At 36.5% G+C, this 27,214-nt stretch overlaps 1 protein-coding gene across 2 annotated transcripts in view; it reads right to left on the bottom strand.

Moving 5' to 3' along the window:
• The window catches only part of myo6b (myosin VIb), a 110,071-nt gene that overhangs the window by 34,551 nt on the left and 48,306 nt on the right, over positions 1-27,214 (bottom strand). Inside the window, exons 13-25 of one of the 2 annotated variants that reach the window (XM_065288482.2) lie at positions 24,837-24,994; positions 22,053-22,144; positions 21,730-21,802; positions 18,796-18,923; positions 18,481-18,576; positions 18,101-18,271; positions 17,074-17,112; positions 14,877-14,970; positions 12,830-12,960; positions 11,095-11,172; positions 10,851-10,980; positions 10,647-10,737; positions 8,112-8,262 (exon numbers count right to left, since the gene is read on the bottom strand). In XM_065288482.2, the coding sequence (XP_065144554.1) occupies positions 8,112-8,262; positions 10,647-10,737; positions 10,851-10,980; positions 11,095-11,172; positions 12,830-12,960; positions 14,877-14,970; positions 17,074-17,112; positions 18,101-18,271; positions 18,481-18,576; positions 18,796-18,923; positions 21,730-21,802; positions 22,053-22,144; positions 24,837-24,994 (1,432 nt within the window). Of the gene's footprint in view, positions 1-8,111; positions 8,263-10,646; positions 10,738-10,850; positions 10,981-11,094; positions 11,173-12,829; positions 12,961-14,876; positions 14,971-17,073; positions 17,113-17,533; positions 18,272-18,480; positions 18,577-18,795; positions 18,924-21,729; positions 21,803-22,052; positions 22,145-24,836; positions 24,995-27,214 lie in introns of those variants that run through there. The other variant, XR_010544406.2, reaches the window with a different exon arrangement.

Raw genomic sequence — 27,214 nt, 5'->3', positions numbered from 1 at the left:
AGATTAAAGTCTAATTCTGAGAATAAAGTCAGAATTCTGAGAATAAAGTCAGAATTCTGAGAATAAAGTCAGAATTCTGAGAATAAAGTCAGAATTCTGAGAATAAAGTCAGAATTCTGAGAATAAAGTCAGAATTCTGAGATTAAAGTCAGAATTCTGAGATTAAAATATAATATAATATAAATATAATATTTGGGATTTTATACAGAGTTGAACAGTAGTGAAGTATTTTTGCTCTACTCAAGTATCTGTACTTTTCCTTTGATATTAAAATACTTTGTTCTTACAGAACTACTGCAAGCTATATTAGTTTGAACCACCTAATAAAACAAGATTGACTTAACCAATAGCGTAAATTAGGGGTGGGGGCTACCTGTCTGACCATCCAATGTCAAATGGGGGAGTGTTTAGAAACAGCAAGGACACAGAAATGACATTACAACCTTATACTGCTTTTCATCCCGAAACACCAGGGTTTCATATCACAAAGTAAAGAAAGTGGCAGCATCGCAGTGGTTTCATATCCACCTGCAGACAGCGGTGATGCTGGACTACATGACCCTCGGTTGAATTAATATCCTGCAGATATTCATTAAACCTGGATGTGGATTCCATGCCATATGGCAGAGCACCAGAGGAGCGTGTAAGGGTGCGGGCATTGTGAATGATCACGTACCGCAGGGGGGTAGGGAGTAAATGACAAGGTCCGTCTCACCCCCTAATGCTAGATGAGTTACTGCTAGTATAGTGAATGACATCCATTGACACAATCTACGTTATTAGCTGGGGAGGCCACGGTAATCTGCAGTCCAGATGGTAAGGTAATAAAAGGCATTGCCAATCAAAAATCGGATGCTAATGAAAAAGTGCTATGCAAATAACAATAAGACCCATCACAGGTACAGAAGTGCAAAGCACATCTCATTTAAAGAGAAGAACGAAGTGTCCAGGTGGACAAGTTTCAGCTCTGGTGCCAGCTATCTATCAGAGAGAGGGTGATGCCTCTCGAGCCCGCTGTCAATAAAGCGCTGCCAGCCTGACAGATGAGGTCGAGCTCCACGTAGAGAATACAACAATGGATATGCTGCACTCAATCAGCGGCGGCTGAAAGTTCGGAGGAACGAAAGGAATCGACGCTGGAAAAGACGTAATGCAGCAGAGCCTAGTAAATCGTTCTTGACGGCGTGTGGCCCGCATGTCAATGATGAGCCTCGCAGACAGAAATCTTATTGTCAGATTGTCGATTGACTCTTATTTATTTACTATCATTGAGCGCTAGATTTACTGCAGAATGGAATGAAAAGCATCAAGTCTTTTACTTTGAGGCTAACCCTGGTATTTTCTAAACTTATGATGACACTGCAACAACAAAAAAAATATTTGCAGGCTAAAATGATGAAATAAAGGCTGCAAAATAGCATTTTTGTGTGTTTTTGCCTGCGGCCAGCATATGCTTTCAATTGTTTCCAATTAAAGGGCTAAGCTTTTAAAAAACACCAGGGGCTGGAATAAAATGCTCAGGTTGTCAATGTCACTTTTCACTCAGCCATTACCTGTGGGTTGTGAGATCACCCATACATCACTAGTAGCCACCACAGGACAAACACTTCATTGTCTGAGACAACTTAGAGAAAAAACACGCTCTATAGAACAGTTTGTCCGTTAAAGAAAATATTTTACTATGTTCTAACCTCAACTTAGATTAATTAATACATATCTATCTTTTTTTCAATGCGTGCACTTAATCTTTGTACACATGTCGTGAATGTGTTAGCATTTAGCCTAACCCCATTTATTCCTTAGGATCCAAACAGGGATGAATTTGGAAGCCACCAAACACTTCCATGTTTTCCTTATTTAAAGACTATTGAGTAGTTACTAGGGCTGGGCCGGTTTGGATTTGTTTTTACCGCGGTCGGTAATCAACAAATACCCGCGGTTTTGCGGTTTATTGGCAAGACAATGAGTTAAATAACATGCATGATTTATTTATCTTTAATACTAAACACGTGCAAATTACTTAAGGAACATGTAAAGTGAATTTTATTTCCTTCCATATTTCTTCAATTTCAACATTCAACAACTTGAACAATTAGTATTATCAGTTAAAAAAATTTTTAACGCATTGCGTGTCCACACGTGCCTACAGACATTTCGCCACTTTTCTATCCTTAATTTGTGAATAGCCTGTAAGGACGCAAATTATTGCTGCCCTGATGGTCTGGTAAAATAAACATTTGTATGAGAAATCACTTGTACGACACAGTGCCCCGCCCCCAGAGACCGCGTCATCTTCCCCTTTCCACCATTTTGGGTGGTAACCCGTCAAACTCGTTCATTGTTTATATTGATAGTAGAGGAGGTTGTCGCGCTATTTTAGAATGCCTGGAAAACACTGCTGTGTAAAAAATTGCTCCAGTGTCTCCCACGATTGTCGTGGAAAGTCTAGGAACCATTTGTTACGTTTTTTTCGTTTCCTTAAATGGAAAAAGTTTCAAGGAGAGCATGTCTCCGATGTGACAAGACAACGCTATTTTACAAAGACATACAATGTACATCACTGCATGTAATACATTAACAAACATGTATGTATGTATATATGTATATATATATATATATATATATATTAGACACTATTTCATTTCAACTGAGCTGGATGATACATCACTGTTTGATCCACAGCTACTGTACAGCAGAAGCAAACTTTGTTATTTTCCTGTTATTACTGTTAAGCTGCTTTGATACAATCTGGATTGTAAAAAGCACTATATAAATAAAAGTGACTTGACTAAAGATGAAGCAACTTACCTTTGCCAGTACAATGTTTTTTTCATAATTTGTAGGCTTGTACTAGATGACCAAGTCGCGCACCCAGCCGCAGAAGAATGTTTCGTAGCTTTCCAATGACTTCAGGCTTTTAAATTCTTGCATAGTGTAATAACCAGAGGTGTAAAGAGTAGCTGAAAGCCATACTTGAGTAAAAGTACAAATTCCTTACTGTAAAAATTACTCCACTACAAGTTACAAGTCACCAATTTAAATACGACTTGAGTAAAAGTATTAAAGTAACCCAATTTAAAAGTACTCAAGTATTTTTACTCGTACTGAATGTTGGCTCAAAGATGCACTAGTCCTCAACACAAAGAGACATTGTAGGTCTGGGCAGTGAAAACTAAGAAAGTTTATTTATGAGGTTTTATTTCCTAATATAGAAAAGAAATCAAACACCTCAAAATTTTGACCTGGCAGAACAAACACAGATTAAACATAGTCATAGTCTTCTTTTGACTTAATTTTTATTTAGTTTTAGTCATATTTTTGTCATCTGAATTGATTTAGTTTTTTGTCTAATTTTATTCATCTAAATGCCATAAGATTTTAGTCTAGAAATCTAAATTACATTTAATTTAAACCCATTTAATTTTAGTCTAGTGTCATTGTGTACTTGAATGTGCCATGCTGAACAATATATAGCCTAACTTTGTGATATAAAGGGTAACAATTTACAGTGGGGTTCATTGGTTAATATTAGTTAGCTACATTGGTTAACATGAACTGATAATGAGCTGCACTTATACAGCATTTATTCATCTTTGTTAATATTAATTTCAACAATTACTAATACTTTATTAAAATCTTGTTAACATTAGTTAATGCACTCTGAACTAACATGAACAAACAATTAAAGCTTACATTTTTATTAACTAACATTAACAAAGATGAATAAATGATGTAACAAATGTATTGCTCATGGTTTGTTCAAGTTGGTTAATACATTAACTACTGTTAACTAATGAACCTTGTTGTAAAGTGTTACCAAATATTCTTATATAGGCCTATCCCAAAAAATATATAATTTTTATATTTAGAAAATTCCAGTAAACTAAAATTACACTAACAGAAATATGATAATGCATATTAAAAACGTGAAGTTGTTCATTTGAAAGATTAATTGTAAACACATGTAGTACGTAACACGACTCTCTCACAAGTGCACTACATTTCTTCCGTCATGCATCCCTCTTACAGTAAATACATTACAGCATACTTGATTAAATGTGAGGACAGTAAAATTGTACACTTATTATCAATCTTATAATGTACTTAAGTTAATCGGGCAATCAGTACAGGACCTCGCTGGTTTATTTTGGCTTATATAGTAAGTTATATCAAGTTATGTACAAGCTCAGGTTAGCTGATAAGGTAGCATCAGAGTATATAAACATTTGTGCTTGCCTTTGAGTTGCGGGATGACCCTCCTGCAATCGCGCATCACTTCTGTTTTGATTGTAGCATCACATGTTTAACAAAGGGTCCCTTGACTGAAGCAAATGTGATATGCATCCATATGTTTGCTCTTTATCTCTTCTCTCAGACCAGACGCGAACTTTTCTCTACAGTTTATGACATACGCAGCACGCAGATGTCCCGCTACGGTGGCTCAACGCAAGCCATTCAGCGTTTGACATCAAAGTACCGCGAGACCAGACTTCTCCATATGCATTTGATTCGCTCTCGCAGTACTTTGATTTCATACGATTGCTCTGCGCAGAGCCAAATGAAGTCCCTCAGTGTGTGTCCGTGTAACCTCGCGACCACAGATTCTATCCATCATCACCCTCTGACACTTTCGTCTCGTTTTTATTTGACGAATAAACAATGTAGCGAGTAACGTTAAGTGTCATTTCAAATGTAGTGGAGTAAAGAGTACAAATACCCAATCAAAAATGTAATTGAGTAGAGAGTAAAAGTTGCCTATATTTTTGATACTCAGTACAAGTACAAAGTAGCCCAAAAAATACTTAAGTACAGTAACGAAGTACATTTACTCGAGTACTTTACACCTCTGGTAATAACTGATGCCGAAAACCAAGTAATTAACGATTTCCAAATACGTGCAAGGTGGTAAAGAGTCTAGGTCTCTCTTCCATTCAGCTGCAGGCACCTCGAATCGACGTTTTTAATATCCGCGAGCTTCTCTAAATACCTCTGTTTGGCATTGGTTGTAAGCTTCTCCCTGTAAGGACCCTTTTCTTTTGCCACATTCTTCTCCATTTCTGCTAAATTTTCCTCGAAATTTATATTACAATTTCTGCTCTTTCCCGCTCCGTCTTTGAATTGCTCATACACTGTTGCTCCTGGCAACCGTTAGCGTGCCCTCCCAAAATGGTGGACGGGCTCCATTTGTCACGTGACAGCAAGCTACCGTGACGCATGTCCTCATTCTCAATAGCTGGGAAGCTGCACGGAGACGCGTGTGTGTGTGTGCAAGATGACGCGGTCTGTCTGTCTCGCGCGCGCCTGGGCAGTCCGCCTCTGTTGCGCGTGCTTGGACAGACCGCTTCTATCCTCGACCCTTACCATAAACATCTGTCTTTTTCCACAAACAGAGAAAGAAGACGCAAAAGCAAAACTTTTTGAAATGTGTCCTGCTTTAGAAATTGCCACTGTTGTAGGCTAGATCAGAGGTCCCCAACCACCGGGTCGCGACCCAGTACTGGGTCGTGGACAAGTTGCCACCGGGTCACAAGAACGTCCCGAAAAAATGTGTATAATAGCCACGTAATAGCTTAATCGGGTATTTTGTATTGTAAGAGCCGACTTCAAATAACATCAATCATTTCCACATTTGAACAGAGCCGGGCTCTCTCTCTTTTTCTCCGCCTCTCTCTCTCTACCAGCGCATCAGCGATCACATTGCTGTCATTAGAGTTTGAGCATACAGTACTTTTAAAACACAATCGATTAAAGAATTGCGGAGGTATGACTTTATGAATCATTTGCAAATGTACGTTGCAATGATGTACATATGCGGAGACGTTCAAATGTGTGACAGCGCAAATGACTGAGAAGTAATTATTTTATTCTTCTTTAAAACAACTTCAGAATTATCCATCGATCGTAGCACCATGATCAAAATAAACTATTAGGCTAATAATATTTTAACGGCTACACTTTTAACGTAAATTTGAAAGGAACCTAAACTTGTCAATCATCATTAATCATGTTAAAAGATCTGCGCCCAGCCGCAATTCTTCTGGCATCTCTCCTCCTTCACTGCATTTTTCTTCTGTTCTTTTACTTGGAATTGGGTCTCGAGCCCGACCAAGATTCGAGCTGCCTTCGAGAACAGCAAGTCAAGTTCGTTTAGGTTCCATTAATTATTAAGACTAAATGGGCAGGCAAACTAGTAAAAACAATGAAAGTAAAAAACAATCCGCCAAAATATGGTTTTACACGTCTATAGAAAATATACTATAGCCTAAATAAAGCAATTATTAATTTTCCTAATGCATGGTTGTTATCTTTACTTCCGTAAAAGGAGGATTCTCAGCACGTTTGAACAGCAACTCTACTTTAAACGAGTGACAGACAACGTCACCTGTATTTCTACTCAAGGACAATTTAATATTAAAATCATATCAGTTCATGTTCAGTTAACAAGTTGCGGTTGTTAACAAGCTGCGTGTATAACATCCGCACATAACACACAGGTGCAGGCCAATGTTTCAAGTTTTTTTTTGTTTTTTTTTTGCGGTTATGACGGTGAGGAGCTCAGACCCGCGGCATGGGTCACGTGACCGCGGTATGGCGGTAATCCGGTTACCGCCACAGGCCTAGTAGTTACACAAGTATGGTGGCACAAAATAAAATATTTTAATAAAAAATGAGAACTATATTGTATGGCGGAAGTTACAACAACGCTCCTGACTACTCCCCCTCTCGCTCAAACTTCCCTCAAAATTACTGCGCCCAAGATCGAAGTGCTGCAAACTAAGTGCTCTTCCGCCATACAATATAGTTCTCATTTTTGATCTGCTTAAATGTTTTATTCTGTGCCACCATACTTACTCGTGTAACTACTCATGTAACAGTCTTTAAATTGGGAAAACATGGAAGTGTTTGGTGGCTTCTAAATTCATCTCTGTTTGGATCATAAGGAATGAATGGGGCTAGGCTAAATGCTAACACAGTCATGATGTGCTGTACAAAGATGAAGTGCACGCATTGAAAAAAGATAGGGATGTATTCATTTGGCTAAGTTGAGGTAAGAACAAAGTAAAATATTGAAAAACTGTGGTGTTTTCCTTTAAGGTCTACTGTAAAAACATGAAGGCGACTTCCATGTAAGGGGACCCGCAGGGTATGTTGACAAAAATGGCTCATTCTAAGGTAATAAAAAACATATCTGTTATTATGTAAGGTCTTTATACACCACTGAAAACATAGTTATGTATATATATTTCTGTCAATAGATCATCTTAAAGTTTACACATTGCACCTTTAAATGAGTCACAAACTCTTTGTTATATGAGTTAAATGAGTCACAAAATTACAAATTATTATTGGCTGCATCTTTAAGCTTAAAAAAGTTGCTTTCGACGGCTGCATTTCAAGGTAAAAGTTTCCTTCACTTCCTGTCTCCTAAGACATCTTCATCTGATCGATTTTTGTGGGCAGCATAGAGACATCCCTTAGCGTTTTTGATGTCCCACAATCTTATTCATGTGCGTTTATGGGGAAGACAATTTTTTGAGCAAGGGTAAAAAAAATTTAATGGTCTGAGAAAGAGGTTGGAGGACAGTTTCTGTATAAATATAAGTTTTACTTTCAAAAAGTTTTGACTGCATTTCTACTGAGAACTTGGTATTGCAGTTTTCAAGTATTGATTTGCCAAAGCTCTCTCCTTTTACAGATATAAAGAAACACATCCTCCATTTTTTCAAACAAATTACTTGTTTTAAACAGAGTTTATCTGTTTTTAAAGTATGTTAGCAAAATAGCAATGCATCTTTGCTTATCTATTTATCATCATTTATAAAAAGTTTGAACCCACCACGAGGGTAAATAGATGTTTAGCCACTGCAAAAACAACATTTTTAGAAAACATCACCTAACCAAAATAGAAAGACGCTTGAGGTTGGCAGGCAATTTAGACTGCCTTCACCAGAACATGGAAAAAACACACACCTGATGAATTATTTATAGATACCTGATACAACTCAAGGCCTAGAAAAGAGCTACACCACATAACATCATTGTGCTTTGTAAGCTGAAAGGGTTGAAAGAAGGTTTCGACATCCCTAGGCAATTTCCAGTAGAAACCTCACCTTGATCTTGGTCATGAGGGCATCAGTGGAGGCGGCCAGTTCCTCAATGTTTTTGCTCATTTCCTGTTTGCCCTCCTTGAGTCCGTTCACAGCCTCATTGAATTTCTCCATCCTCTTTCTCAAGTTTTTCACCTTCACCAAGCCATCAATGCTGTTGTGCACAATTTAGATAATCAACAACAATCAAAGACACAAACAGTAGATACATGCAGTGACACCACACTGACACGTGTTGAAAAATGCAGTGATAAACCGTAAATAACAAGATGACAAATCACTATGACAGACACCAATGTGTTAAATGTGTTGAAAGAGCTCAGATGCAAAAGTACATCCTAGTACATCCGCATCCGAAAACATCCAATCTAAACCCATATTAGTTATTTATTTTCACCCATCCATTCGGCAGATGTGCCGGCAAGCCTGTGGGAAACAGTGAAGTGAAGTAATATATCTGCCGTGTTTTGTCTCACTAAATGATGTTGAAAGCCTGGTTGATATTGACTCTTGTTTTAGCACAAGCTCACAGTTTGAGCTTTTTAACAGATGATTCCCTAGATGTACGAATGTAATAAACTGACATATTTACAAGTTGTTCCCCATATAATCATCTTTTGAAACTTTACAGATTAATGTCCCCATCTAGATGACACGTTTAAACTCTAAGCAACTGTTTTCTAAACAAGCTACACACTCCCATCCGGAGCAAATGTTTTGAAGCCACCAGCTCATCTTCTTTGTTTATGGACGTGGCATCATCATGCAAAAACAAATGTTGGGATTGGCACTTTAAATACGCTTAAAGGGATAGTTCCACCAAAAATGATATTAAATCCATGATTTACTCACCACCAAGCCATCCGAGATGCATATGTCCATCATTTGCTAATTTTTTGGACTTAAAGGAGTGTACCCTGTAACTTTATATTTGATTAACTGAAAGATCTAAAACATTTTCTAAAATATCTGAAAATGTGTTTGTCTGAAAAACGATGGACATATGCATCTCGAACGGCTTGGGGGTGAGTAAATCATGGGTTTAATATCATTTTTGGCCAAACTATCTTTTAATCCCAGCATCTGGCCATTCAGAAATACCGGTTTTTGAAATATGTTAAACAACAATTTTTCAGCAAAGCCCTCTAAGTGCACGATAGAAGAATTGGTTGAACGACGGCATGCAAAAATCAAGGTCCAAGAGTTTTTACAGAGGAGCAACTTTCTGATGTCTTTGATGAAGCCAATACGGAAGTGACTTAAACTGCAATTCATCACCTGGCCTCTAGAGGCAGGCTCCAAAAGGGAGTCAATTCCCATAGACCCCATGTTAAAATGCAAAACTTTACAGTAGAAAATAATATGTTTACACCCTGGTGCAAAATGTGTTTTTGGTCTATATAGCTAATTTTGCCCTTCATGACAACTATGAGGGGGATGAATTTTTTTGAAACTTATCCATTTAAATTATATTAAGGCTTAAAGTTCTGCATAATTAAGGGCGTGGCCATTTGAGTGACGGGTGAACTGCCACTGCTGTCACTAGAGTCGAGCTAGGCGGGCGTGGTTTCAGCAACCAGCCACCTCAGCTTCACCCACATCCCGACTCTTTACCCTTTTTCGTTATCTGCGAGTGATGCACGGTGACGCGTGGCCAAGAAGGCGATGGAAGGCACCTCCTCCAATTGGCTTCAAAAAAGCTCTTCACAAACCTATGGGTGACGACACGGGCACTATATCCATATTTTTTACAATCTATTGTTTTTACCTTGTTAAAGGAGGTTAAATGAATTTACTAGGATATTGACCTTTTACCTTTATTCAGAAAGTATAGTTAAGAGTGACTGGATGGTTGTGCATGTACTTAGAGGGTTCTGCAGGGAAAACTCCAAATTTGCAGTCAAATGGCTTAAATGCTTAAATGCTTAAATGACTAAAGTGATATTTGTCTAAATAAGGCATTTGAATTACTGATTATAAATGTTTTCATTGCCATTAAAATGAAACTACTGAACCTAAACATAAGAGTATGATATAAAAATGCTTGTTATAAGAAAACATGCAATAAAACATTAGTAATACAGAACAAACCACTAAAATTATTCGAAATGTGACTCATTTCATCACAATACAAAATCATAACTATCCATTTTTTCTTACTTTTAAATTGCATAATAAAATATCATTCTGTAATAAAGTCAGTGTGAAAAAATCAATGTCTCAAAATATTGTGATAGTTTGCTCCACAATACAATATCGATATTCTCACAACAAAAATCTATATTTTTAGTTACATTTTGAATATGTTTTAGGAAAAGAAGACTGCCAGGCAAGCATAGCAAGTCTGTAAGAAGGCAAATATACTACATTGTTGGTCAAGACACACACTATCATTTCTAGCTAACCAAAATTGAATATCAGAACGAGGTACGTATTTACTGGTTTGATGAACTTTGCATCAAGAACACAGTATTAAAGTATTTCTAGCACATGGCGCCCTTGATTTCCACCGGGTGCTTGTGTTCATACAGTACATACCGTGGCTTGTGTCTTCTCCTGCACAACCACATCCGAACTGTCTTCTGAATGTTAATGCAGGCAGTGGCCCTGTATTGCAGTTTGTTCCCCACTGTGCAATAAGATGGAAAAGGAAAAAGCTTACTCATCACACAGCATCCCACCGTAACAATGCAAAGACGAACAGGTGGCTGCAGACCGACTCTAACTGATGATGTAACATACATTTAATGACAGACAGCGTGCACCACTGGACCTTCTTCCAACGGCTGCACACCAGCCACTTATTGACCCGTTTCACCAGCTCTGCCAGGTGCTCCGGATCAGACTTCATGATCTGGTCAAACTCTGCGAACTGAGAGACACGCGTAAAGATTTATGGTGGAGTGAGGTATCCCATGTGTCCGGGTTTAATGAAGTCTTAACAGCATTCTATTATTTTCTATTATGAGAAATGAGAAATCCTCACCTTTCCAGGACGGAAGAAAACCCTGGTTAATCCAAACTTGAAATCGTTTTCATTGAGGCCGAGCGCTTTGAACAGAGCCTGTCGGAGGACAGATAAATTCAGAAAGCAATAAATATTTTATTAAAGGTAGACATGATTTTGTGTTGTGCTTGCCAAATTTGAAACAGCAAAAACAAGTTGATTTTATTTAAATGTGTAAATAATTTAAAGTCACACTGTGGGGAAAATCAAGTTTTATTGTTGTTTATATGTCTATGTGGTGTTTTTAATATATTATAAGAAAAGCCATGGGCAAATTCATCATTTAACAACATTGCAGGGTATTTTCTCTGTAAAATCGGAGACAATCTCATTTTGCGCCTTGGTTTCCAACATCACAAATATGTAACCAATCATATCAACACAGCTGAACATGTGGATCAGTAGTTTGAGTTGCAGATAAGATGTATGGATGCCTCATAGACACGGTGTTGAAATGATTGCAGCAACAACACAGCTGCAAACTGCCGAAAGTAGCATCTGTTTACAAATATATCCACAATCCGAGGTGGTGCAAAAGGGTAGAGGCGGGGACTAATTTGCATATGCATATCTATAGTCCAAGCTGTGCTATTAAGTAGAGTAGAGAGGGCTAATTTGCATATTCATATCTCGGCGTATACTAAATGAGGCAAACGAGTAGAATTAGATGTAAGCTGTTTTAAAGCATGAAGAAATGACTGTGACAGGTAGATATTTGATATATGCTATTATGATGCTCAAAAATACTTTTTTAATGATAAAATTATTGACTACAGAGAGAATTTAAAAATGACATTCAATATGCTACTGTGTTACATATACTGTACATGCATCTGTTAGGCTATTAATATAATGGACATCTTTGTCTCATATGCGTGTGCATGAATGTAAACATTTTAAAGTACTGTACATTTCTTCTCATAACTTTTTAATATGGGATGCATCATCAACTGCACAAATAAATGGCATCAAGGAAATCAATAAAGGATTACTGTGTGCGTGCTTCTGCAAGTTTACACAAAAGGTCACATTTCTAAATATAATCTAGCTACTGTTGTCACGGTACATCAGAAGAATGGAACAATAGAATGAAAGAAATGAGACAAATCCGAAGTAGATGTTAAAGGGACACTCCATTTAAAAAAAAAATAGGCTAATTTTCCAGCTCCCATAAAGTTAAACATTTGATTTTTACTGCTTTGGAATCCATTTACCTCATCACCGGGTCTGGCGGTACCACTTTTAGCATAGCTTAGCACAATCCATTGAATCTGATTAGACCATTAGCATCACGCTCAAAAATGCCCAAAGAGTTTCAATATTTTTCCTATTTAAAACTTGACTCTTCTGTAGCTATATCGTGTACTAAGACTATTGGAAAATTAAAAGTTGTGATTTTAATAATCCCCTGCTATTGAAAGTTGCCAAGGGGACTAGCTACTTTGGGTGCTGCGTAATATCATTGCGCCTCCTGCAGCCATGTTACGGCAGCAAAGTCCTTGATTGTTACGCCGGAATGAGAGTTTAGTTCCTAGCCATATCAGCCTAGAAAATCACATTTTTTAATTTTCCGTCGATATAAGTACACGATGTAGCTACAGAAGTGTCAAGTTTTAATTAGGAAAAATATCGAAACTCCTTGGTTATTTGTGTACCTTTAACTATTATCTATTAAATTATGAGTGTATATATAACAAAAACATGAGTGGTTTACTTTGCAAAAGAGTCGAGGATCAAGCCTTGTAAGTTTGCTGGGCATGTATTGCTTATACATGTTGTATAGCTCGTGAAATGCCGCTCTGGAAGGGAAGCCACCCTGCATCAGATCCAACACTGATACCATGCCTGAGAGCAGAAAACAGGAAGAGATAACCAATCAGTGATGACACACAAACAGGATTTGTTGAATTTATGTCTACACATCACATATGTGACTATAAAACCTTTTAAGTCTTAAGTCGCACAACAATACATTGTATGAGTCAAAATAATAGATTTTTCTTTTATGCCAAAAATTATTAGGATATTATGTAAAGATCATGTATATATCCATGGATATATTTTGCACATTTTCTATCTTAAATATATACAAAATTTATGTTGATGCAGTTTGCTAAGAACAACTTTAAAGCTATTTTCTAAATATTTCTAAATTTATTTTTTGCACCTTCAGATTCCAGATATTCAAATAGTTGTATCTCACCAAATATTGTCCTATCCTTAAAATAACAATACATCAATGGAAAGCTTATTCTTTCAGATGATATATGAATATATCTATAAATAAAAATAATTTAACCTTTTGACTGCTTTTGTGGCCCAGGGTCACATATGAACCAAGTTTAAAGAATGATCCAACATCATATGCACTCAAAAAAAAAAAATTTTGCACACTGTCTAATTTAGTCAAATGAAACAAGTTAATACAACACAATTTATGTATTTTTCAATTAAGTTGAATGAACAAACTTTTTTTTTGAGTGTGCACTGTGATCTCTTTGTGTTTCCTGCAATGCTAAACCACCCACATGTGTTTTTCTCTTCTAATTAAATGTTATTAGTTAAATATTAGTACTTTAATGGGTCAGCATGTGTGTCACAAAGCCCCAAAAGAAGATAGCTCATAAACATTTTACGGTTTTTGCAGATGAAAGCACTAAATAAACCTCACAAAAACAGGAATTAGACATCAATATATTGTTTGATTGGTTTCCACACCATTAAGCCTATCATTGGTCTACAGCAAATCCATTACAATCCAATTTATACAAGGTAGACATCAAACAAACTACAAAAAACAGTCCTGTCACAGTCACTGCAGCCATGAGGAGATTTTGTATAGATGCCTAAAGGGATAATTTTCCCAAAAATGAAAATTCTGTCATCATTTAAATCATTTTACATCAAATACTACTATGGAAGTCAATGGTGCTCAAAAGCAGTTTACAAATATTGCTCAAAATATCTTCCTTTGTGTTCAGCAGAACAAAGAAATTTGTGAGTAAATGATGACAGAATTTACATTTTTGGGTGAACTATCCCTTTAAATGTTTTGTATTCATGCGTTCTTGTAGCTCGGCTGGTAGTGCATGGCGCCGGCAACACCAGAATCGTGGCTTGACTTTTAGAGAATGTACAAAACTGAATAAAAGCATCTAACAAATGCAGACATGGAAATGTAAATTCTCGTCCCCATCTATAATGGCTGTATTCCATCAAAGTATAACTTTTCATAATTGCGAACCCACTAGTCATTCAGGAAAGTAGTTAAATAATGACTGACTGTAGACTGTGACTTCAGGTTATATAGGGTAAATGAATCATTATATGCCAGCGTGCTTCACTTATGTCATGAACTGTAGTCAAGTGATCCCCAAATAGTCAAAACATGCCCATACTGTTCTCTAGTGCTACAACTAATCGATCAGTCTACTTGACTGCACAACCCCTAATACATTCAAGCTTTTTCCCATCTACTTGGAAAGTTCATTTCTAAAACTTTGCAAATAGCCTATGAAACCACTTCAACTTTCAAAACTCTCATGTGGTAACGACATCTCTAAAAAATAATGAAAAATCAGTGGAGCTCACATTTAATATGGCCGCTCCATAGGCAATTTCCGTATTTGTTTTAAAATAGAGCTTGCGACTGATGAACGGTGTGTATTCGTAATAGGTTTGCTTAAATTGGAATATTTGAAGCATTACCGGCAGCGCGGCAAGTAGAACTGGGAAAAATGCCTATATATTCATATACATACCCGAGCACTGCAGCTGAGACAAAATCTGAGCTCCTTCAAACTGATGGCTCACCATCTTCAGATTGGGCTTCACACAACGAATGAAACTGGAGCCCTGTATAAAACATACACATCCAACATTATTAAAGAAAAGAAACCCACATTGCAAAAAATGGCGAAAATTTCTCTGGCCAAAAATATTTTGTGCAAAGTAACACTTAAAGCAACACTATGTTGTTTTTTTACCTTTAAATAATGTCTCTAAAATTATTTCAGTGATAGAACAACTTTTAACTGGACAAATTGTACTGTTGCTGCAACCCGAGCAGCCTCCTAGCTGCTACAAGCACACGCTGAAAGTGGCGGTGAAACACAGCCCCGCCCCTCCCCCTGCCTGCAGAAGAGTGTCTGATACCAGGCACTGTTGCGCTTTTCAACCACATGGGGGAGCTGTAAGTCATTTTTACATGGAAACTACATAGTGTTGCTTTAAAGGAATAGTTCACCTAAAATTTAAATTTAATAATTTAAATTCTGTCATCGTTTACACACCCTCATGTTTTTTAACCTGTATGAGATTTTTTATTTTGATATACACAAAAGAAGATATTTTGATAAATGATGGTAAGCACACAGTTGATGGTGTACAGTATTTGATTTTCCTACTATGGAAGTCAATGGTTACAATCATCTGTATGCTTACCATCATTTATCAAAATATCTTATTTTGTGTAATAACAAAAAGAAATTCACACCGGTTTAGAACAACATAAGGATGAGAAAATTATGACAACATTTTCATTTTTGGGTGAACTATCTCTTATTAAATATATTTTTGAATTTGAAAAAATTATTTTACCCTTCATATCAACTTATATTTCAATATAAATTTCAGGGGCAACAAATGGGTCAGTGACAAAAAAAAGTGAAATAAATTTTTTTTAAGAAACTTGTTTTAAAAGCATGCACCAGGTTTATTTCAATGCACATAGTGTATTTATGTCAATATTTTAAAATAAAAAAATTACATTTGCCCAATTTTTATGAAAGTTAAGACTGAATGGACCTTAAAATTTCAAATGGTGTTAGCGCCATTTGCGCCAAAGAATAAGAAATATTAAATATTTTATCCACCTTGATGGCATGTAAGAATAAAAAATAAAATAATTAAAATATCATTTCTAAATGTAAATTTTAATGCGTTTTTGTAATATTTGTCTATATTTGTTATAATTACATACTGAAACAGCTCTGTTTTCTAAATAATCTTTGACAAATTATATAAAAATGTATGTAAAAAAATCATATTACACTAAACTAGATGATTATATTTTATTCCACTTGTTTATAAATATATTTATATTTTCATTTAAAAAATACTAGTTTCACCAATTGACACAGCCACATTGAAATTTTTGCAATTATCCCCCAAATATTCTGTCCAAATGAAATAAAACCAGAAATTTTAGACTTGGTCCTCAAAAAAGAGAATGTATGCAAGTAACCTGCAAATTTATTTAGAAATTTTAACCCTTTTACTTTAAATTGAACCATACAGACACAAAATAATTAAGGTCACGTCATTGACCCAAATACATTTTTACTTTTACAATCAATAAGGCAAAAAATATATATTTTTCCTGGCCAAAACATATAAGTTTATGAAGTATGTATAAAATATACAATTTTATAAAGTATATATTTGTAGTTGAAAATATATTTAATTTGAACCTTTTATGTTTGCAGGTTTGTAACATAAACAAAGTTTTTCTTCCAATTCAACGTGAACAAATGCTTAAAAATACATTTTATTTTCAAATTTATGTCTAAAAATACATTTTTGTAAAATATATATTTTTGGTCATTTTGTAAATTTTAAAATTGGAAAAAAATATGTATATATACCAATTACCAATGATTAAGAAAACATAATATCGTTGCTTATTTGCACCTGCTGTCTATTTAGTTTTAGGAACAGATTCAGGAAATTATTGCCAAAATAAAATAATGGCAGTTCACAGCATATTATACTGTATTTATACTGAGAATCCCAAAGCTGCAGGCATCTAAATATGCAGGTTGTAACATCCTATACCACTATTGCTATAAAATATACACAAACCTGTGTTAAACAATGCTTAAATGTTAAACAATGCTTAAACACACTAACTGATAACTAAATGAACAACTTAAAATATATAAATATTATATTACTTACTGTGCTCCGAAGCTTTTCCAGCAAAAGGTTCAGCTGGGTCTATAAAGTTAATCAGAAGAGAAACATGAGTGTGGGTTTCACTAAAAGGCAACCGTTCACATTAAAAGCAATTCTATATGCACAACTATACAGTTGTCATGCAAACAGTATGACAGATTTGTCATTGTGATTGATTTGGCTATAAAAGGTCTTTGAATCTTGTTCACATTCAGTATGTCATTATTAACATTAACAGAATCAAAATAATTAATGACATGGTTACGTGTTTACAGAGAGCTCTTTTATGGCAATGCATCTCTAAGACAAAGCGCTACAGTAGAGAAAAGTGATGGTGTGACAGCCAGTGTCAAAGGCAATAGACCAGGCAGGTCCGTGAGAAGGGTGGGAGCAAACTCATATGTCGAATTAGTTTATGAGGTGACCCTGTGATGCCGGCACTGAATATTTCAGCCAGGCTTACCCTACAAACGCTTCGGTTTTTCATTCTTTCTACATTTATTTCAGCCATAGAACATTACTGCTTTTCTCAGGGAAAGGTTGAAGAAACAGGAGGAAGTCTAAGAGAGAAAGGGCACAAGTTAGAAGGAAAGAAATAAGATCACCAGGTAAGAGCTTTACAAAAACCTATATAAAAAACTAACCCCACAAAACAAAATCTACAGGGGTCCCAAGATAGAGCTTTGCAGAACCTCTAAATCTGTGGAAAGTTTACAGTCTATTTCAGGGGAGTTTAATCCTGCTGGAAATCTACCATCCTGCAGGGCACATATCCAACCCGTATGAAACACACCTAAACCAGCAAATAACAATTTTAGGGGTATTCTTAAAGGATTAAAGGCAGGTGTGTAAGTGTGGGTGGAATCAACTTCTCAGGAAGGTCGACCCACAAGCGCAAGATTGAGCACCCCTAGTCTATATTCCAAAGCCTTGAAGGATAAAAATAATCTCATTGCTTCAGGCATGTTAACTCCTGTGACAAAGTGTAGTTCCTGGCCATTAGGAGGATAAAGTTAAAAGACAGCTTCACCTTGAATTTGTTTCCCACACTGATAAAGCTAAGTTTGCCGGCTTTCTGCTTTGAGTCCTTGGAATTTGAGTTGTTCTCAAAGAGATCCCGGATAAACTTGTCCTTTGACTCGCACACCAAGCACTCCAAAGACATGTGGAGGGCGTCATTATTCTTCTCCACAAACTGGGTCTGCACACACACGTTCATAATACACCAAAACATAAACACATTGTCAACCTCACAAGTACAGCAACAACTTCACCAAGGGATTCCCCCATGGCGGCAATCTATAGTGTGGCCGAACACTTTTTAAGCATGTAAAAGACCTTGTAAATGAAAGTTAAAAAATATTCTTTATCCATAAATAAATTAATTGACAGAGTAAAGGGAAACCTTACAGTCTCATAGCACACGGCACCAGCGAAATGTCTTATGATGAAACCTTCATCATCTCTCAGATTCCTGTGGATTGTAAGCTTTGACTTTCTGGGAACCTAAAAAGGCAGCATATGATGAATTTCAATTTCTGCACTACCCATCTTATATGATTGGAATATAACATATTTGTCATATAAGGGTTTTGATACACTTTCATAAGCATTCTGAAAAAACATGTGTTCCAAGAAAGAAAAACATCATAGCGGCAGCATAGAGGTTTGGAATAAGATAAGAGCGAAGTAAGTGACAGAAGTTTTATAACTTTTATAGCTTACGGTAAGACGGAAATGATTTTTGTGCTTGCTGTGAACCATCTCTGCCAAGTGCTGATCGCTGGGCTGGGGAAGACGGTTTTCCTCATCCAGAATGTCCAGGATACCCACCAGCTTCGCTTCAACCAGATCTGCAAAACAATGGGTAACACCTAAAACTTTGGACTTGATTACATAAATTTTCACGGGAAAAAAACGGGGCGCAAACTAAATTAGCATATTCAATTCCTGCACTGAAGGTATTATCCAAACTGAGGCAGAACTCAGCAAGTTTAATGGACAAATGCAAAATCGGCGGCCCTTTTTGATAATCATCCATCGTATGCATAATTCATCGGAGACGTGAGCGGGTGAGAGAGGTGCGGACACAGGCACAGTCATGTATTTGCATGAGCAGACACCAGGGTATAAATGTGAGGTGACTGATGAGAAGATACGCGGGTAAAGGACCTACGTGTCGGTTTGGAAGCCACAAGGACGTGTTACATCACTGCTGGGAAAATTAGGAAAAAACGGAGCTGCCAAACAATAAGCATAAACAAGCGATTCTTTCCCTTCGGATTAGAAGCGACATTTGCACCGCAGGTGTTAAGTGCATACTTCCATGCTGCAGACCCTGTACCAAAGGTGGGATGTGATGTTAGGCCACCTGCATAGTGTGCGTACTCACCAAAGCTGTTGGGTTGGTGACATCTTGACAGCTTGTGAAAAATGTGAGGTGGTTCGTTTTACGGGGACAGGCCGTACGCAGACAATCTTCTTTAAGCCATACTGCATTTAAACATAAGCAAGCTAAAATGATAAAAGCACAGTGTACTCTGGTCTTCCAGATTTCACTGTGTGTCCAGAGATTGAATTAACGGTTTCTGAGGGGGCGATTAAGGTCAGGCTTTGCTGTTCCAGACACCACCAAATAACCTAAAACAGTGCAGCTTTTATCATTTCACCTAGTACCTCTCGGGAGGGTTCGAGAGTGTGAAAGCTGTCCCTCCCACGTTTCATTCCTGTCTTATCTCTGGCACCCAGCATGCATTTCTCCCATGCATTTCTGCTGGAATATTTATTTAAGGTATGCATTCTCCAGACAGTAAAAACCGTGGTTGTCAATTTACATGTTACTTTAGCTTAAAGGGACACTCCAATTTTTTTTAAATATGCTACTTTCCAGTTCCCCTAGAGTTAAACATTTGATTCTTACAGTTTTGTAATCCATTCAGCTGAGTGGCGCTACCACTATTAGCATAGCTTAGCACAATCCATTGAATCTGATCAGACCGTTAGCATTGCACAAAAAAATAACCAAAGAGTTTTAATTTTTTTCCTATTTAAAACTTGACTCTTCTGTAGTTACATCGTGTACTAAGACCGATGGAAAATTAAAAGTTGCGATTTTATTGGCTGATATGGCTAGGAACTACACTCTCATTCTGGCTTAATAATCAAGGACTTTGCTGCCGTAACATGGCTGCAGGCGGCGCAATGATATTACGCAGCAGCCGAAAATAGTCCCCTTAGTATCTTTCAATAACAGTGGACTATTTTCGTGCACTACGTAATATCATTGCGCCTCCTGCAGTAATAATCAAGGACTTTGCTGCCGTAACATGGCTGCGCCTCCTGCAGCCATGTTACAGCAGCAAAGTCCTTGATTATTACACCAGACTGAGAGTATAGTTCCTAGCCATATCTGCCTAGAAAATCACAACTTTTAATTTTCAGTCGGCCTTAGTACACGATTTAACTACAGAAGAGTCAAGTTTTAAAAAGGAAAAATATTGAAACTACAATAGCGATGCTAATGGTCTAATCAGATTCTATGAATTGTGCTAAGGTATGCTAAAAGTGCTAGCGTCAGACCCGGAGATCAGCTGAATGGATTTCAAAATCAAACATTTAGGGGCGGTTTCCCAGACCAGGATGAGCTTAATCCAGGACTAGGCCTTAGTTTAATTAGGAAATATAACTAGTTTAAACAAACATGCCTTACTAAAAACAATACCTGTGTGCAATTTGAGGTAAAACAAAGGGCCCTGATGTATTTTAAGATATGTAAGTGTAAGTTATTTACAGTTTGGAGAGCTCCTAAAAGTGTTTAAGTCTAGGACTAGCCTAATCCCTGTCCGGGAAACCGCCCCTTAATGTTTAACTCTAGGGGAGCTGCAAAAATAACATATTTTAAAAAAAAAGTGGAGAGTCCCTTTAAAAAAATCTATGCACAAAATTTAATTACAACCATTTTTACTAATTCAAAGTAAGTGCAGGCCTAAAGCAAGCAACCCGCGAGTAAAAAGTACAGAATGAGAAAAGGTCGCTAACACAGGACCACAAAAAGATCGCAAAAAATGACCCTTGACAAGCCAGTGAGACGCAATGGGCAATGACGTCTACCTACATGTGTATATAAGCTAAAAAATTGCCGTAGAACAAAGCGAACAAAGACATCTTTAGACAGATTTACAAACTTAATCTGCAGAATAGTTGTTTTATCTGTGGGTTTATAGAAACAAACTGACTACTAAAGCTACTTTCGTCTGGAAAAACAATGCAATGTCTTTGAAATATCTTTACTGTAGGGATTTTCTAAGGAAATAGTGATATGTGCGATTCATTCTTTTGTATATTACATAAATGTCCAATAAAAACCCTTTAAATGTCACCACAATTTATGTTAAGACTCAGATGTTTTGTTGTGCGCAGACAGCTCTGTTGTCGTCGGGAAATGTTTTGACCTGTCAGGTTTCAGCGATGAATTGCTGTAAAATGACATGAACGTTTTTATATTCAGGGCCACTTCTATAAGCTCAGAGTAGATGGAGTTGGGCTTTACATCAGCAGAGGACTTCATTATATTTAAGAAGTTGTCTGGGGCCATGGTGCATCCGGTAATGAATGGAACGGAGGAAGGTCATTAATATTTGTAGCCAAAGGGACACTGACCTATGCAGTCCTGATTATCAACATAATGAACTTCATTCACTCCTAGGTCTTCCTTTTGATACAGCTCTTGCTCCTGGGGAGAAAAACACAAGATAAGTGGGCAGCGGTTTCTGCTGAAAGTGAAAATTGCTAAACTTAATATTCTTCAATAGAAACGTCTCAAAAGAGGTGAAACTGCAATTGTTAAACCGCAGTTTTTCAGCTCGAGGTGTGAGCGGAATGCGGAATGAATGGGGTCATTCAGGTGCCGTGATAAAGAACAGTATACTGTAGTCATGATACTCTGATCAATACTTAAAATCCCAATAACACTGATGACTTACCTCTTTCAATATGCGTTCATTAAAAAACTGCTGTAGTTTTTCATTACAATAGTTGATGCAGAACTGCTCGAAGCTGTTGTGTTCGAAATACTCTAAAGAGGCAAATAAAATTTTTTTTGTTGATTCATGTGCTGGTAATTTCTCTAAAGGCATTTCAATCTTATTAGTATTACAGGAAAAAAATGTTAGTGAGATTCAATTCACCTTTTTATCTTATTAAAAGGACAAGCCAATAGAAAGTGAATTCAATCACCTATTATATAGCCAATGATCCCATGCTGTATTTATCTTTTCAAAATTAATAAAATATTCAGAGTTAAATACAAGTTAAAGTCTGTTGACAGACACGTCAGAACTTACACAAATTTCTTTGTTTTGCTGAATACATAGGAAGACATTTTGAGGAATGTAACGTAACAGATCTGGGATACCATTAAATTCATTAGTGGTAGAAAATAGTACTATGGAAGTGAATGGTGCCCCAGATCTTGGGTGCGTTTCCCGAATAACGACGTAACTCACTGCTGAACCACCATAGTATGATGCATAGTTGAAGAAACTAACTACCTAGACTGTTTCCCGAAAACATAAACATTTGTCGCACATTTGTCGTTTGAACCATGTTGGTTCGACAAAATAGTTGATAATGTCACGTGGGAGGTGGAGTACTAATTAATCTGATTAAATCGGTTTAATGGCAGATTATTGCTGTAAAAATTGTATATTGCATCTAAAGTTCTTTGTTGTTTAAAGGTGCAGTGTGTAATTTAAAAAAAGATCTAATGACAGAAATGCAATATTATATACATAACTATATTATCCATGGTGCATAAAGACCTTACATAATGAACTGTTACGTGTTTATCATCTTAGAATGAGATGTTTTTATCTACGTACATCGTAGGTCCCCTTACATGGAAGTCACCATTTTGTGCCATGATTCTACAGTAGCCTTAAAGGAATAGTCTACTTATTTTCAATATTAAACTATGCTATTACCTTAACTAAGAATTGTTGATACATCCCTCTATCATCTGTGTGCGTGCACGTAAGCGCTGGAGCGCGCTGCAACACTTCGATAGCATTTAGCTTAGCCCCATTCATTCAATGGAATCAAACAGAGATAAAGTTAGAAGTGAAAAAACACATCAACGTTTTTCCTGTTTAAGACGAGTAGTTTTACGAGCAAGTTTGGTGGTACAATAAAAGGTAGCGCTTTTCTAAGCGGATTTAAAAGAGGCACTATATTGTATGGTGGAACAGCACTTTTGGGAGTACTTCGACTCGGCACAGTAACACCCTCCCTCTCCCATTATGAGAGGGAGAAGGGGAGCGGACTTTTCAGGTGAGTCGAAGTACTCCCAAAAGTGCTATTACACCATACAATATAGTTCCTCTTTTAAATCCGCTTAGAAAAGCGCTACGTTTTATTTTGTACCACCAAACTTGCTCGCATAACTACTTGTCTTAAATAGGAAAAACGTTGATGTGTTTGGTCACTTCTAACTTTATCTCTGTTTGATACCATTGAATGAATGGGGCTAAGCTAAATGCTATTGAAGTGTCGCAGCGCGCCCCAGCGCTTACGTGCACGCACTAAAATGATAGAGGGATGTATCAACTCTTCTTAGTTAAGGTAATAACATAGTTTAATATTGAAAATGAGTAGACTATTCCTATAAACTGGTGTACATAGCATGTTTTGTCACTACTGTATTTTGTATTTTGTTTCAGTGAACGGTGAACTGAGTCGTTGGTTGCAATTCACAATCTCACTGCTAGAAAATTTACACACTGCACCTTTAATTTCAAGATATTTAATTCATGTGCCAGTTCCCTCTTACATCACTTCTCCCAGGGACTCCCCAGGGTCTTAAATGTCATAGATCTGCAGTTTTCAAATACATCGCTTTAACAACTTAACAACTGTTCATAAACTTAAAGACGTAATATAAAATTTGTATATATTTAGAATGATGTATATAGAATCCACTACATGTTTTTTTCTTTTTTTGTTGAAAAGCATGATCGACATAAGTCTACATACAGTATTATAATAACAAGGAACTATGCTTCTAAACACAGGTGAAGAGCTGTCGTTCAAACCACACAAGTTTGCAATGCAGCTATGGTTTCGGGAAAAAACAATACTTTGTCAGTAACAACGAAACGTACGACAGTAGTTGGCTAACAATGCTTTTGGGAAACGCACCCTTGTTTGGTTAACATATTTTGAAATATCTTCATTTGTGTTCAGCAATTTTGAAACAGTTTATGTGGGATTAATTAAAAATTTTCGGTAAACTATCGTTTTAAAAACATGCAAGCAAATCGAATTTTTTTGATAAATACACTACTTAATGTAGAGAACTAAAATCTGAGACTACATTGAAAAGGAATTAATATTCTGCACTATTTCTAGGTCATGAGGTTTAATGCATTTTTCTGCTTTAACTATGTGTAAAACACAAAAGGCAAGATTTCCTTGCTTCCATTGAAGCACAAAAGATGTTCTCTGCAACACTTACAAATCATGCGGGGATAACAACGACCATCAAAATCAAAATGGATTTTTGCTCGAGTGTGCCTGCTGTCATTACTGCCGAAGCAGGGCAAACTGAAATTTCGAGTAATTACTCAATTCAAAATTTAATAAACGGTTTTATATTAAACAAATGCAAATTGCATGCAACTTCACAAGTGCTCTTAGTCTTTTGCACCTCAACATAAATTGCCTTGATTGACATGATTAAAATAAATTCTTGTTTTGACACACAAGCTCACCGAAGCCAGCGATGTCCAACACGCCAATGAAGTTGGATGACGTATCAAAGGGGAAGCACTGGTTGACCCGCTTGACCACATGATCAAAGAGTCTGCTGTAAACTGCTTTGGCGAGGGCATCACGGGCATTGTTGGCCTGTTCCACCTTCAGAGGCACCCTGGAGAGGACCAAAGTGGGACAGGAGAAGGCAAAATCTGGGTCAGAGCTTCTGCTAATGCCACCTCATCAATACGTGTCTATTCCTTTTCACTACACTACATCTCGTAAGACAGTGAGCGTTATATCACCTCGGGGAACGTCTAAAAAACACTTGCTCTTCACAGAATGCTGAAATAATTTATCAGTAAAATTTCATTTATTTTCTTGCCAGTTTCATTATAATCTCAGACGCTCAAGGCAGTGAAAAAATGTTTCCGGAACATTATTTGACCTGACAATAATGTGTTTATACAGTTATTCAGAGGGCAAACAAACATAACTAAGCTCTTTACTGCCTAAAGTCGCCTAAAGCAGCAGTGAAATTGTTTTTTTTTCAATGCATGTACCTCAACACAAGAGAAAATTAGATTTTCACTTGTATTTATTGTGACAAAAGTAATAGAGACCGTTTTCTGATTTGCTGAAAGGGAATTTGAGTTTTTCTTTTTTTACTTTTTTTGCGTTTTCCATGGCCTTACCACAAACTTTCTTTTCCGTTTCATTGTCACGGATTGGTTACTCAACTGCTTTGTCCTATTTTCAAACCATTGTCACTTCGGTTTAGATGTGGTTTTTGCATTAGGATGTCACTTTAAGTATTGGTTTTTACTATTTTTTCTTTTTTCCCAGTTATTTTTATTACCATTTTCCAACAGTTAAATACAAATTACTTACATATATACAATTTTTATATGTATGCTTGTAATCAGAAAACAAAACAAAACATAAAAAACCTACACGCACAAAGAATTAAAGGTGCAGTGTGTAAATTGTAGCGGCATCTAGTGGGGAGGTTGCGAATTGCAACCAACGGCTCAGTCAACTGCTCACTCCTTGCTTTTGAAACGCAAAGAGAAGCTATGGTAGCCTCCACCGGACAAACATGTCATCATCGGAGACAACTTAGTTAAGAAAGTTTGTCCGTTAAGGGCTTCTGTAAAAACATGGGGGAACAAAATGGCGACTTCCATGTAAGGGGACCCTCGGTTGTAGATAAAAACATCTCATTCTAAGGTATTAATGGTTAATAATGAAAGGTCTTTATAAACCCCTGATAATAAGTGTTGGGGAAAGTTACTTTTAAAAGTAATACATTACAATATTAAGTTACTCCCCAAAAAAGTAAATAATTGCGTTACTTACTTACTTTTCATGGAAAGTAATGCTTACATTTTCTTTTGAGTTACTTTTGCGTTACTTTTTATTACTTGGCTGAGGCTTGATCTCTTTCAGGCCTTGCAGGTGTTTTTTATGATCGCAAAAATGTCAACGTTAATATGTTCAGTTTAATTCAGTACATTATTTTATTTTTAAATTGAATTAATTAAACTGAAAAGTAACTGGCATTACTTTAAAAAAAAGTAAAGCAAATATTAATATGTACATTTATAAAGTAATGCGTTACTTTACTTGTTACTTCAGAAAAGTAATATTATTACGTAATGCGCGTTACTTGTAATGCGTTACCCCCAACACTGCTGATAATATATTTTTGTATATTATTTTGCATTTCTGTCAAGAGATCCTCTTAAAAATTACACACTGCACCTTTAAGTAAAAAAAATATATCAAATCAAGCATTAGATCAAGTTTGTTTGTTCTTTTTTCCTTAAAGAATACTTTAATTTTTTCCAATTGTTAATATTTTTTACACCTCGAAGAAGGTTTTGATGAGTAGGAGGAATTTTTTTCCAGTTTAGTAAAATTAGGCGTCTGGCTAGCACATCACGAAACACAATACAATAATTTGTGAGCTATTCAAATGTATATCTGCTATGCTATTTTTTCTGATATATTTTTTATATTTTCTGATTTTTAAACCATTGTCGTCTGGCGTTAGGATGCAATTTTATGTAAATCTAACCCTAAACCGAAGGAACAATAATAAGAAAAAAGGAAAAAATAGTTGAGTAACCCATGAGAATGCCACGGAAAAGAAAGTGCATGGTACGGCCAAGGAAAAATGCGGAGATCGGTGACAATGACACGGATAAATGAGCAAAACACTCTGTGACTATACCACTGAAATTTATGAGATCAGTTGGCTTTATAATGTGCAAACACCTGTGAAAAATAAACAAAACAGGCCCGCAACACTCTTAAAGCCTAATGTTTTTATTTCAGCATAGTCCTTTTCTGTTTTTATCCACCGTATCGAAATAAAAAGACTCAATGGGCC

Source organism: Paramisgurnus dabryanus, chromosome 17 (genome assembly GCF_030506205.2).
Source record: "Paramisgurnus dabryanus chromosome 17, PD_genome_1.1, whole genome shotgun sequence".
In the NCBI taxonomy this organism is placed as follows: Eukaryota; Metazoa; Chordata; class Actinopteri; order Cypriniformes; family Cobitidae; genus Paramisgurnus; species Paramisgurnus dabryanus.
The sequence above is the reverse complement of the archived record's forward strand: the minus strand, read 5'-3'. Positions and strand labels throughout refer to the sequence as shown.